Source organism: Leptonychotes weddellii, chromosome 1, assembly GCF_054177405.1.
Source record: "Leptonychotes weddellii isolate Sample4059 chromosome 1, ASM5417740v2, whole genome shotgun sequence".
Taxonomy (NCBI): Eukaryota; Metazoa; Chordata; class Mammalia; order Carnivora; family Phocidae; genus Leptonychotes; species Leptonychotes weddellii.
The window spans coordinates 66,252,234-66,267,204 of NC_138369.1; the positions used below are offsets into that span (position 1 = coordinate 66,252,234).

The 14,971-nt window shown below is 36.5% G+C and overlaps 1 protein-coding gene across 3 annotated transcripts in view; it reads left to right on the forward strand.

The window, feature by feature from the left end:
• Positions 1-14,971, forward strand: part of NGLY1 (N-glycanase 1) — a 57,552-nt gene that overhangs the window by 18,479 nt on the left and 24,102 nt on the right. For all 3 annotated transcript variants that reach the window (XM_006735887.3, XM_006735886.3, XM_081825586.1), the window contains exon 4: positions 7,589-7,754. In XM_006735887.3, the coding sequence (XP_006735950.1) occupies positions 7,589-7,754 (166 nt within the window). The remainder of the gene's footprint in view (positions 1-7,588; positions 7,755-14,971) is intronic.

Here is a 14,971-nt window from a genome sequence, read left to right on the forward strand (position 1 = left end):
AGCTAGAGAAAGAATTAAAAAGCATTGAATGTGTATAAACTAGATAAATCCTGAGCACTCATGTGCTCATCACTATTATAATATTTATTTGGTTAAAACTGCAAAGTAAAATTTTGAAATATAAATTAAAGTGATAGTCAATGATGTTGAAGTTTGCCAATAAGCTTTTCCTTTAAGATATAAAGTACTGGAATATATTGGTACTCAATAAAAGGTGATGATGTTAGAAACTTATTTTGCTGCTTTTTCTGGATATTTTATGTAAGTGGAATTACACAATATGTAACTTTTTGCTTTTGGCTTCTTCTACTTTGTATGTTTTTGAAGTTTATTCATATTGTAGGATGTATCAGTAATTTATTCCTTTTTATTGCTGGATAGTATTCCATGATGGACATTTGGGTTGTTTCCCATCTTTGCCAATTATGAATAATGCTGCTGTGAACATTCACATACAAGGTTTTGTGTGGGCGTGTTTTCATTTGGGTAGATTCCTAGGAGTGGAACCACTAGGCTGTATGGTAAGTTTATGTTTAATGTTTTAAGAAATTGCCAAGCTGTTTTCCAAAGTTGTGGCACCATTTTACATTCTCACCAGCAGTGTGTGAATGTTACAATTTCTCAATATCCTCACTGACACTTACTATGTTTTTTTTATTGTGGCAATTTTAGTGGATGTTAGGTAGTATCTCATTGTGGCTTTAATTTGCATTTCCCTAATGACTCACTTGACTTTTAAATTTGTTGGTTATACATGCTGAGTGTTTAGTGTTCCTAAAGGACATAATTTCCCAATAACCCTTTATATATTTTTATACGCTTTGCCTTTGAAAAGGAGTTTCGAAACAGCAGAGATAGTTTTTCAAAGACATAGAACATTAGAATGTTAAAAGCATTATTTTTCCAATTTTGCAACTTTATCTAGGTTGAAAATATGTGATTCTGAAGTATGATTTGCTTAAAATAAGCCTTCAGTTATTACACAACTAGTTTAGCTGCATACTTTTATTTGGCACATGCCTACTTTTAAAATGTGTATAGAATTGTTAAGGACTTTTCATCAACTCTAATCACTCTAGAAATTCTTGCCCATTGTGTATGTGGGTATGCATTTATTTATTTAAAAGAATTATCATTTGAAATTATTCTGTTGAAATTATAAATATAATATTGTATTGTTAGACAATGATAAAATGAGTTGGTTTATTTTTTTATGAGTTGGTTTATTTTTAAACTTAATCTCATAAGAAACATTTTAGTCTGGATCTTTATATGATCTCTTTAGAGAAGAAGTCTTCTATTTGGACATAAGATTTAAATGTCCAATTTCTTGTTGTGAACCTACCATTCTTAAAGGTAAAATATACTGCATACCAGATCACTTAAATTACAACACGTCTGTATACCGGAATTCTTAGCATCCATTAAAAATGATGCTGTGGTCTATTTTGGCATTAAGAGAGTTATTATATGGGGAAAAAATGGTAAACTGGGAATTCCAAAATTAAACAACATATGTTGTGTATATGTATATTATATTTCAATTTTCATATTAAAAATGCACATACATAAACATATTCATTTTTAAAAGGTCTGGAAAGCTATACACAGACATCTTAGCTATAATTTTATCTTAGGGTGAAATTACAGGTGATTCCTTATTATTTATACCACTCAGTATTTCCTGAGAATTTTTTACAACAACATTTACTTTTATAAATAGAAAAAAGGGGAGGGGTTGTAAGGAATAAGATGATTGAAGTCACACGCTGATTAAAACTAAGGTTAAAAAATTATTAAACAGAACTTTTATGCTTAAAAACAGGTTCTAAATTTAAAAGTCACAAAAGCAAAAGGCTACATAAAGGTAGAAGGAAGACTGGTGGGCTTGAGGACCGCTGGTCCTTTACTAAAGAAATAAATTTGCTAATCCAGCTTCCACGGGTTATATCACATGATTTGACAAAATATACATATTATATATTTTTTTCTTATGAAGAGTGTTGAATATATTTCACATTAGAAACCAAAATAATTGAAATCTAAGTATGATCAGTGGAGCAAACCATCTTTTTGACCTAAAACCAGACAGATTGCACATTTTGAACTTCTCTTTGTACTCCAAGTAACTTCACCTCCCTCAGGCAGTTAACTGCTGCCTTCTGTACCTGGTTGCCCAGCTGCTGTAGTTGCCATGCAATCGGCAGACTTTGCTTTTATCTCTTAGTGTGTATGGAGTTGTGCCAAAGAATATGTAAAGAAATAAGGCAAGAAAATAAACTCTATTGTTCAGGATTGTTTGAGTGCCATAAAAACCAAAACGAATGAGGTAATTTCCAGATTGGAAGTATCAGATTGAAACTAAAAGTTCTCTAAATGAGTTCTTACCTCTCTCAGTAAATGAAAACCTGCGTTTAATTAAAGAACAATAACAAAAATATAGCTCTGCCTTTTTGTAAGAATTCTTTAAAAATGGAGACCTGTTTTGTGTGTTTCTGTATCAGTTCTGGTAAAGGAGCATATTCCTCCCTGTTGGGAATACCCTGGATTTCTCATCACTAGATCTTCAGTAAGTTTCTTCAGTCATCTGTTGCACTCATCCCTTCTGGAAGTGGGGCAACCATGTCTGCTCCGAACAAAAGCCAGCTCCTCCTTTGTCCCTGCATCCCTTCTTCTCTGCTCACTGTGGAATCTCACATGGACTGTGTGCAGTCTTGAACCTCCTCTTTTCTTGGGGATTCTTCTCATTGGCATTGAAGCCTTGGTTTATAAAGGCCAGTTTTTATCTAAGGTTAGGCTGTTGGCATCAGGATGAGCTGGACATTCAGGTTCCTAAATGTAACCCCAGACTGGCTAAATCAGAAAGGGATGGGGAGGAATTGGGGAATCTGTATTTTTCACAAGCAGATCAATGTTTAGGAACCTTTCCTGTAAACTCTCCTATCTGAGAAACAAGCCAGCATACAAATATCCCTGGATCCTACATGTCCTCTAGTTCTGATTTCTTCACAGCAAGTTTCCGGAAGAGCTCCCTGTACTCATCACTATATCTTTACTTCTCACATACTTGTCTAGCAAGCTTCCATTCTTTAATCATGTACTGTATCAGTAAAATGTTTGAGCATAGCCTTTCAATATATATTTTTGTTTATAAATTATATACATGTACCATTATGCCATTATACTGTATCAGGAAACAATGTCAACAAAAGCTATTGAGTAAATATTTTTAATTTTTAAAAATGTATTAATATATCATTGATGTAAGGGGCGCCTGGGTGCCTCAGTTGGTTAAAAGTCTGCCTTTGGCTCAGATCATGATCCCAGAGTCCTGGGATCAAGCCCCACGTTGGGCTCCCTGCTCAGCAGGGAGTCTGCTTCTCCCTCTGCCTCTCCTCCCCGCTGGTGTTCTCTTAAATAAATAAATAAATAAATTTTTAAAATAAAGATAATCACAGTATTATAGTCAAAAGACCTTCAGAACATAATTTAGGATGATGAGATGTCTTTTTTTTTTTAAGATTTTATTTTTAAGTAATCACACCCAACTCAGGGCTTGAACTTACAACCCCAGGATCAAGAGCTGCACGCTCCGCCAACTGAGCCAGCCAAGTGCCCCCAGTCTTTATAATCTTTTACAGCTAGGTTGAGGGTTCATTAGTGAAAACTATATAACATAATCTATAAATTCACTTAGCCAGGCACATATGAATCGCAAAACCTTGTAATGTGGTAAGAGTAGAAGTAGGAGTGAACATGCCTGTTGTTAACTCCCTCTGTACTTTGGTCCTTTCTCTCCTCAGGCTAGCTTGCTAGCCACAGATCACCGAAATACTAAATGTTATTATAACTTAATTGCTTTATTTTTTTGGCAAAAAAAAAAAACATAAATAGGAGTTCTAATATTTTCTGTACACTTTCCAGTAGACCATTTTGTGCAGCTGCTTTGGTACTCTTAGGCCACTTGGGGACACGGTTACACAACTAAGTTTTTTACAACTTGTTTTCCTTATTAACATTATTAGAAATCTTCCTAAGATCATCAAAAACTCCATGCTGCTAAATTTAATATACTTATTTTCAGTTCATTTTTACTTGACCGTTCATCATCTTTAGCTCAGTCAATCATTTCCTGGTTTTTCTTCTACCATAAGTGGTTCAACCATTGACCCAGTTAGTTGCTCACTCAAAATCCACAGATCATTACTAATGTATTTTTCTACTTTTCTAACTGCCCCGACTCCACAGTTCAGTCACCAAGACTTGTTGATCCTATTTCCTAAGTTCTTTTTACACTTTACTTCTACTAAAGCCACCAGCTCTTTCAGAGTTCTGCAGTCGACCTCCATTGGATCATCTGTAACCTCCTTTCTCTAACTACAGCTAGAGTGATATTCTGAAAATGTAAATCTGATGGTTTTACTCCCTTGCTTAAGTGTCTTTAATAGCTTCCCATTACAATGGAAAGAGACCAGAAAGATCTAGCCACTTACCAATTCAGCTTCATCCTCAGCTTTCTCTCTCCGCCATTTCCCCTTCGTTCTCCATGCTCTCAACACCCTGATTTTCTCTCTGATCCTACATAATTTCCTAAGCCTGTTCCCATAAACACACTCCCCAGCTACCTGTATGCTGTTCCTTCCTATAGGATTAGCCTTTTCCCTTTCCTATTAGCTTCTTATCCTTAGTACTTTGCCACAAATATAAAAAATATTTCTTCAGGGAATTCTAGGTTCAGAATCCCTGTTGTACAGTGTCACTATCCTCTATATTTGCTTACTCTTCTTACACCTATGAATAAATTATCTAACTTACCATTATATCCAGTAACTAGCAAATAATAAAGGCTCATTATATATTTGAGTAAATGAACATTGTTGTACCAGTATTAGTTTCTGTATCCATAGACTACTTTGTGAGGATAATATCCTTGACTATTTTGGTCTCCATTATTTTTCCAGTATGTAACACACACACACACACACACATTTATACACAAATATTTGTTGACTTAATAATGGTGGTTTTGTCATTATTTAATGCCTTTCCCTCCCTTAGACAATGAAGTGATCATGTCTTATGCACCCATCCCCAGTGCTTTAAAAAATCCTGGATAAGGTCAGGGAGGATTTGATAATGGTTTTTATTTTTTAAATTAATCTATGTCTACCTTTTAATATACACATTTAATCCATTCATATTTACCATAATTGCTAATATGTCTGAATTTATTTCTGACATCTTATTTTGTGTTGCCTGTGTCCTTTTGTTTTTTCCCTTTTTTCCATCTTTGTTTTGAGAACAGTTTTCTTCCATTATTTTCCCTTTAAAAGTTAGAAAGTTAAATATCTTCTTTTTTAGTCTTCTATTACTACCCTTAAATTTTTAATGCAAATATTTACTTTTATATTTTTTTACTAACATAACAAGACAGGAACCTCAGAAAGTTTTTACTCTTTTTTTCTTTTCCCTTCCCTGCTACCTTCTTTATGAGAAAATTTGAGATTTTGCTTTTCAATTATTTTTAATAATCAGAACTTAGGTTTTACTAGTTTATTATTTTAACTCCTGCTGCTTTTATCTCAGTTTCTACTCCTGGGTGATCTGTTTATTTACTTTGATTATATTATATTTTGAGGGGACAATAACGTCTCTAAGAATTCTTTTAGATAAGATTTAGGAGTGATACACTTTTATACTGCTACGTATCAGAAAACGGACTTATTCTGCCCTCCTGTGTGATTAATTTGGCTGGGTAGGAATCCTGTGTTCCCAGTCATTTTCCCTCAGAATTTCAAAGATTTTGCTTCATTGTTTCTAATGAGATGTCTGATTCATAAAAGGCTTTTGGAATTTTGTTTTTCTACTTACCTGTTACGAAATGTCACTATTCTATGCCCTGTTTTATCCCCCCATTCATACTGGCTCTTTCTTCAACTCTCAGAAATTGGTTTCCATTATTTCTTTGAGAAGTTTATCTTTTCTTCTGTTTTCTACTCTACTTTCTGGACTTCCTGTCAGCTGGATTTGGAAACGTTTGGACTTGAGTGTCTGTTTAGTTTTTTGTGTGCCACGTTCTCAGAAAATGTCTTGGCTCAGTCTTCTAATTGATCACTCTTTAGCTATGTTTATTCTACAGTTTGACACCATGTGTACTTTCTTTTTTTTTTTTTTTTTTTTTTTTTAAGATTTTATTTATTTATTCATGAGAGACAGAGAGGCAGAGGGAGAAGCAGGCTCCCAAGGAGCAGGGAGCCCGATGCGGGACTCAATCCCAGGACCCCGGGATCATGACCCGAGCCAAAGGCAGATGCTAACATCTGAGCCATCCAGGCGCCCCATGTGTACTTTCTTATTTCAGTGTTTAAATTGTTAATTTCCAAGATCCATGGTTGTCTTTCTCTGAATACAGTATACTGTCGAATCTCTGAAGGTAGACTTGCTGCTATGGCTACAGGGTTAGTTCTTCTGATGTTGATTCTAGTGCATCTTTGCAACAGTATGGGTTGTTACAGATTCAGTGAGTCTGAGAGCTCCTGCTAGCCTATCTGTGAATGCAGCATCTGCTTCTAGCAACTGTGGGGAGGGGTAGAACATGCTACAAGATGGTCTGTACCAGAAGCAACTGTTCTGAGCTTGGATGTTTCTCTTTCCTTTTGGGAATCTAAGCAGCTCCCTCACTTCTCAGAAGCATGGTTCTTTGTTGAGAAGGAATGATGGGGTGGGGGCAGGGGGAAGATGTCTAGCTATTCCTCCTGCAGAGCCCAGCCAGTGTCACTAATGTTTGTTCCAAGGCCCTTTTCTATCTGGATCCTGTGGCTCCTCTGCTCTTGGGATTATTTTGAAAACTTTAGTTTGTATAACCACTCTTTTGGGGGGGCATATTGCTATAGTTTTTTCCTTTAATCCATTTGTATCTGTTTTTCCTCTTTCAGGAATTTCTCAAAAGTCCTGATCCCTTAAGAGTACTCCTCCTTTGCTAATGCCATATGGAGTTTTGTTTTGTTTTGTTTTTTGTTTTAATTATGTTACTTGCAGGGATTTGAACTGGAAAGGCTGTCAGATGCATTGCTCAGAGCACTATTTTTTTTTTTTTTTAAGATTTATTTATTTTAGAGAGCACTCAGGTGCACATGAGCCGGGGGAGGGGCCGAGGGTGAGGGAGAGATCATGCAGACTCCCTGCTGAGCATAGAACCCAACTCAGGGCTTGATCCCAGGACTTCACAGTCATTACTGGAGCCAAAAAATGACCTGAGCCAAAATGAAGAGTCAGCCACTTAACCATTTGGGCCACCCAGGCGTCCCTCAGAGCAGTATCTTGATCCAAACTTGTAATCAAGAATCTAGCATATCTCTGTTTAAATATATCCTCAATAATATATTCAGAGAAAAGAATAGATATATCTTCGACTGTGACACAGATATGGGTATCTCCTAAAACATATTGTATAGCCTTTGAGTATTATTATATTTCAGTGAATCCATACATTCCTCTTTATCTATGAAATCATAGAACCACCGTTTTCAGTTATGTGTTATTTTTGTAGCATATGGAGAAAAGCTAACCAATTTTTTTTTTCTATTAGGTTACTACTGACTCAGTCATTCTAAAAGTTCTCCGGTCCAACATTCAGCATGTGCTGGTCTATGAGAACCTTGCTCTCCAGGAGAAAGCACTGGCTTGTATTCCAGTCCAAGAACTAAAAAGGAGATCTCAAGAAAAGTTATCTAGAGCTAGAAAATTGGATAAAGGTAGTGGCTTTATATAACCATTCATTGCTAAATATACATCATTGCTAAAGAGAAACACTGAAATGCTGCCTTTTGCTGTATACATCATAAAATTCTAATCTATTTCTGTTTTGATTTTTAAGAAGTACAGCAGTAGTAAAATTTTACTGCATGTACCTCATAGACATATCTATTAACACATCTTTTTTTTTTTTTTTTTTAAACCTCAGTATGTGTTTGCAGTTTAATCATTGGTATATGAGTTTTTTTAGGTATAATAGAACTTAAGTCTATGGAACATATGATAGTATTATTAGTGAATTTTAATGTGAATTAGAAACCACATTCAAGATTAATCCATATGAATAGACCATTGATTCATTTTGTCTATAATAAAGATAGTATTTACTGGTATATGGTTCTTCCTCATCCACTGCTGTCCACTGCCTGGGAATAAATTCAGCTCTGCCACTTTACTGTGCATTACTGAGCAAGTAATTTGATCTCTATGCCTCAGTTTCTTCATTTGAAAATAGGATGATTTTTAAAAATAGGTGAAATATACATGTAAATGGCTCAGAACAATACCTACCACATTCATCAACCAATAATTATTTGTGTGTTATCATTAATGGTCTTAGGATTTTAATTGTTAAATTTTTCCAATGGTAGCATTTTTACTTTGAGTTTTTATGTAATTAGCCTTTATCTAAGTCATTTCTTAATATTATATTTTCTAGGGGACTATGTAATTTTTCTGGTGGTTACCTTAGTTTGCAATAAATGTTTTAACTGAGTCCACCTTCAAAAACACTATTCTGCTTCATGTACGGTGCAGATACCTTTTAACAGAATCATCCCAATTCTTCCCTCCCATCCTCATAACATTGCTGTCATATGCTGTAATCACCCAGTACATTGCTATTGTTATTATTTAAAGAAGTTACTTTTTACGCCAAGAATAAGAAAACAAAAGATTCTCTTTTACTTTCATATATTCCTTTTCTGATGCTTCCTTTCTGTAGATCCAAGTTTCTGATCTATATCATTTTCCCTCTTCCTAAAGAACTTCTTTTAATATTTCTTTCAGGGCGGATCTGCTAGAGATGAATTCCCTCAGTTTTTCATTGCCTGAGAAACCCTTAATTTTTTTTTCACTTTGAAGGATAATTTCACTGGGATATAGAATTCTAGGTTGGTGAGGTTTTTCTTTCAACAACACTTTAAATATTTTACCCTCCTGTCTTCTTGCCTGCATTGTTTATGACAAGAAGTCTGCTATAATTCCCATCCTTATTCCTGTTTAGGTAAGGTTTTCCCCATATCCCCTCAACTTACTCCCCATCCCCAGCTTTATTCAAGATTATCTCTGTCTTGGGGCGCCTGGGTGGCTCAGTTGGTTAAGCGACTGCCTTCGACTCAGGTCATGATCCTCGAGTCCCGGGATCGAGTCCCGCATCGGGCTCCCTGCTCAGCAGGGAGTCTGCTTCTCCCTCTGACCCTCCCCCCTCTCATGTGCTCTCTCTCTCCTCTCATCCTCTCTCTCAAATAAATAAATAAAATCTTAAAAAAAAAAAAAAGATTATCTCTGTCTTTGGTTTTCTACAGTTTGAATATGACATGCCTAGGTATGTTGCTTGGTTGGTGTTTTCTGAGCTTCCTAGATCTGTGGTTTGGAATCTCATTAATTTTGGAAAATTCTTGGCCATTATTGCTTCAGATATTTCTTTTGTTTCTTCCTCTCTTTTCCTTCTGTATTCCAAAATGAATGTATCCTATTTTACTTTTATCTGTCTCTGCCTCAATTTCCCACAGTTCTTAGATGTTCTGGTCCATTTTGAGATTCTCCTGCAGTTCTGTGCCTTTTTTTTTTTTTTTTCTCTTTGATTTTCAGTTTGGGAAGTTTCTGTTAACCTATCTTCGAGCTCACGGACTCTGGCCTTGGCTGTCTCCCATCTACTGATGAGCCCATGAAGGGCATTCTGTTACAGTGTTTTTGATTTCTAGCATTTCCTCTAGATTTTTTTAAAGCTTCTAAACAAACAAAAAAAATCTATTTACGTTATCCATCTGTCTTACATGTTGTTTACTTTTTTATGAGAGCACCTAATATATATATATATATATTTTTTTAAAGATTTTATTTATTTATTTGACAGAGAGAGAGAGTGAGAGCAGGAACACAAGCAGGGGGAGTGGAAGAGAGGGATAAGCAGACTCCCTGCGGAGCAGGGAGCCCGATGCGGGGCTCGATCCCAGGATCCTGGGATCGTGACCTGAGCTGAAGGCAGACGCTTAACGACTGAGCCACCCAGGTGCCCCGAGAGCACCTAATATATTAATCAGAGTTACTTTAAATTCTTTGTTAATTCCAAAATCTGGGTGGTTCTCATACTTTATCACTTCAGACTGATTTTTCTTCCCTTTTAACACATCTTGTATTTGTTTGTTGGAAGTTAGACATGATGCATCATTGGGTAGTAGGAGCTGAGGTCAATAGGCCCTTTATGTAAGGTCTTATGTCCATTTAACCAGGAGTTGGGCTATGTTTAATGTTAGCTGTAGGTGTCAGAAGCTTCAGACTTCCTCTGGTATTCTTCTTGTCTCCCCTGTTGTCTTTGGGCTTTTCTAAAAACTCCTTAGATACAGTCTGCATCTTTTAGTAGACTCCATTGTTGTTACACAAGAGCCTTGTTGGAGTAGTGATAAGGCACGGGGCAGTAGAAGCCCCCTGTAATCTGATGATTAAGTCTCAGTGCTTTAGTGGGCCTGTATCCTCAGGCCTCTGACCTTCCCAAGTCTTTCTTAACTTTTTCCCTCCATAGATGAGATAGGAAGACTAGAAGTGACTAGAGTCAGGGAAGTTCCCTTTCCCCACTTCAGAAAAGGCTCTGGTAAAATCTTTTTCCCTGAAGAGTAGGCCTTTATTGTAAAGAACGTTCTGGGCATACTTTGCAATTCTTAATCTTCTCCTCCTTCTCAGAGCTTTAAGGAGATCTTTTTTGGTTCTTCACCAAGAAAACCTAGTGGGATTCTTGGAGGGAAAACCCGCAAAAGTGTTAGGAACCCCTCCTAAGATTGTTTTTCTTACTCAAGCTAGTCCATGTTCAGCCTCCAGCAATTTGTCAAAATTATCGTTTTAAGTGTTTTTACCAATTTATGACTCCAGTGGCTTCTGTTCCATATAGCAGATGGCTGGTTGTGATTCTGTGTATTTGGCTAAGATTCTGTATTTGTCTTGTCTCTCCAGATTTCAGGGTGACAGTTTGCCCTGTGAATTCTAAGGAGCTCAAGAAAAGTCAATGATTTTGGTTTATTCAGTTTTTTGTTTTCGTAACGATGGGAACGACAACTCTAAGCTCTTTACATGTCAGAGCTAAAACCGGAAGTCTCTCTGAGGGATTAATTATGTAACTCTTTTCCTTTTTTTAATCATTTAATCATTTCTTATATATGTTGTTTAGGTATTTTGCTGCCCATTGTATTTTGGTAGTTTTGTTTTTATTATAATATTATACTATGTCATATTCTTGTATTTGAAGACTATTCTGGGGCTTAGACTTAATTCAACAACATTGCTGTGAGACCTTGAGACAGTTCTTCATCTTCTTGGATTAACAGTTTTTTTACTATTTATGAAATAAGAATGCTTATTAACATGTGATCACAAAGGCCCTGTCCACATTAAAGTACTGTGTTCCTTCAGATGATCCCTGACATAAATGCCTGTTTAACAGGTACTTACCGAAGCATGTTTTATGTGTTAGTCATTCAGCTGAGCCCCACAGAGGAGACACAATTAGCAGTGTCCCTGTTGACGTTTGCCTGGCATTTTTTTTTCCTCTCTAATTATAAAGGTAATACATGGCTTTTTTTTTTTGGTAGAAATTTGGAAAATAGGGGTAAGATACGCCATCTATAACTTCATATCATAGTATGACTTACGAGATTTGTCTATATATTCTTTCACACTTAAAATTTAAAAGCACTAGAATAGAGTTTTAATTTAAGTAGGAAAGAAATAACATATCAGGTTGGTAGAATGGTATTATGAAAATCAGTAAAAGACTGAGCTTTTTTTTTTTCAAAGGTTATAAAGGATGAGTTGGAATAGTAATCTAAGATGCCAAAGGACTTATTAAGGCAGGGATCAGGGATATTGTTCCAAATGTAGTTAACAGGATGTGTGGAGGCAGAAAAGTTAGATTCTATGTGGGGAACAATGAATAATAAAATCTGGCTGTGTGTAGTGTAAGGAGTGGGTAAAACAGTAGTGAGAGATCAAGTAGGCTGAGATCGTATTTTCGTTGACACTGAATTTCAGGCAGAGAAATGTGTACTGAATTTATCTTATATTTTTAATCTTTCCAAAAAGAACTAGAGATAAAATGGAACAAAGAATACTTTTAACAAAGTTTTGAAATAGAAAATAAGGACCAAAGAAATTAGAAGGATGTACATGTCTTAGTGTAAGGCTAACATTACAATGTTAGTATGATTGAACATAGAGCAAAAATGTTGTATGATCTATTCATTAGCAAGGAGGAAATAAAGCGATTGCTCAGGAAAGTCAAGTATTCTTGGTTACTTAATTCAGCAGCATTAACCATTGAAGCTTTAAGCAAGTGAGTGACATCAGAGGTGTGCTTAAGGAAGATTGATCTAGCAATACCTTGTAAGATGAACAAGTATAAGAGAGTGCAAGGAGAGAACAGTTGAAACACAGTAGTAATAAAGAGGAATTAGGGTGAACAGGGTATTGTGACAGCAGGGGAGAAAATGGATGTGAGTTATTGGGATGATAGAATACATGTTGTTTGCAGTTGGTAAGTACATTTGATGTGACAAGGCATTGTGTATGCTTAAGGAAAATGTCAAGGAGGACTTTCCAGTTTTGAATTCAGGCAACTAGAAGATTAGAGGAGTCAATAGGAACAGGCTTTGAAGGGAAATGGTTTAAAGTAACTGCTGGCCATTATCTGGACCAGGTGAAAATGTAGGTCTGGAATTCTGTTAAGAAGTACACTTTAGGGTGATAGGTAAAACTGTGCAAGTAAATGAGATTTCCCAGAATGAAAAGGCAAGGGGGAAAGGGAGGATTGCAAAGGTTCTAGAAGATAGGACAGTACTAGTACTAAATACATGTAGGTATTTATATTTAAATTAAGTTTTAAAAAATTAAAAATCCAGTTCTTTAGTTACAGTCAACACATTTTAAGTACTTATTAACCACAAGTGACTAGTGGCAACCCTGTTGGACATTGTGGATATGAATTATCTCCATTATTGCTGAAAGTTCTATTAGATGGTACTGTTCCACAAAAACAGTAGGATACTGAAAGAGTTACAGTCATAAGTAGAGGAGATTCAAATATATAGTGAAATAAGTGGTATTATAGACATAATGAATGGATCATTGAGGGTTAGACTGGGCTGTGAGTAATGGGATTTGTGACCCCAATGGCTTAGGATTTATTTTCTCATGTAAGAAATTATTGAGTTAGGGAGTCTGATGCTAATGGTAAGCTCTGAAACATTATCAGAGGCCTAGGTCCCTTTTGGCTCTGTCTTTTGGCTCTGGCATACATGGTTTCCATTCTGCAGGTTACGTCTCATAGTCTAAGATGACTGCTAAAGCTCCAGCCACTATATCTGCAGACCAAGCATCAGGAAGACGAAAGGGAGAAAAAGCAAAATGGAACCACTGAGCCTGTTCTCTTGAAGCAGCCTTTTTTGGACTCTCACCCAAACTTAATCTGTAGTCTGTTAGCTAATGCATTGCCATCCCAAATAAATTAGAATTCTGTAAATCAAGTACTGGCTTTTGGATATTGTGTGGCAGCTAGCACCCTCTGCCCCAGTGACTATCTGGCTCTGAGATGATAACAAAGCCTCATTTGTCCAGGTTGGTGATTTTCTCTCATTCATGATTGTGGTTTTTTTGTTTTGTTTTGTTTCATTTTCTCCCCAAGTTAAATCTTACTCTGGGTTTCTAAACTAGGAAAAGTGTTCTGGTTTGAAGCAGAAGTGAGGACCTGGGAACCCTACCCACTGAGATACCTTTAGAGGTAGTTGGGGCTCAGAGAAGCATGATTCCATAGCTCTGGCTTGGAAGACTGAAGATTTGTCATGATTGAGTGTTCCAGATATAGGCGAAACACCTTTCGTGAAGAGGAAAGAACCCTGTCATTTTAGGAAAGTGAAACAAAATATATGTTGGCCCACTAAATTGAATATGAAGACATGGGAGGAAGAATGTTGAGTACTAAAGTGTGTCGAAGGATGAGGCTACCTGTACTGATGTTTTTACTGATTTTCTTCTCATTCCCTCTTTTGCACACTAATGTCTGTGATTTTCATAGAATGGAGTTAAGACCTGCACTTGTTAATTTTATCTTTGTTACTGGAAAGTTATGAGAAATCTATTGTATGGTATTTTTGAAGATGCTAAATGTATTAATCTGAAGTCTTGATTATAATTTTAAAATGTACTCTCCACACTCTAATATATTCTCCATATTCTCACAGAAATTTAGTAGCTAAAAAAACCAAAAAACAAATAAAAAAGAATTCAGCATCTAAGTCCAGCCTCTCTTTAAGCCCCATATTTCTGAGCTTTCTGAGCTCTTATCCTCTATGGACAGGATTCCACTTGCATTTCTCTGAGCCATAATTCAGGATATTGCTTGATCAAGGAGCACTGACCCTCAGGTGGGCCTCACTCTCCGTGCAATAGTCCTACTTCTAACTGGGAGTCTGCCGCTCTATACCTGGAGTACATATAATACAGAAGCACAAGGGTGCTGTCTTCCTTTCCCTTCTTTTCCCAATTTGATAATGACTATTTGGTCAACAGTATTAATTCTAATTAATATTATGAGGCTTCTTTGTTTAGTCCTTCTATCATTCATTCAGATATATACTGAGCGCCTATTGTGTGACAAACACAGCTCAAGGTCCCTACTGTCATGGGGTGAGACAGACTACAAAACCCCAAATACTCAAATAGAACGGGTAGATAAGTGCCGGGAAGACAAACAGGTCAGGATAACAGTACAGAGAGTGCCTAGGAAGGATGCTTTTTGATACAGGGTTGTCAGAAAAGGCTTCTCTGGAAAGCAGTGACTTCCATTCCAGGTAGAGGGCACCAGCAACTGCAAAGGCCCCCCGAGGTGAGAGTGAGCTTGGCGCATTGAAAGGATGACAGGGAGGACCTGATGCCTGTAGCAGAATGAACA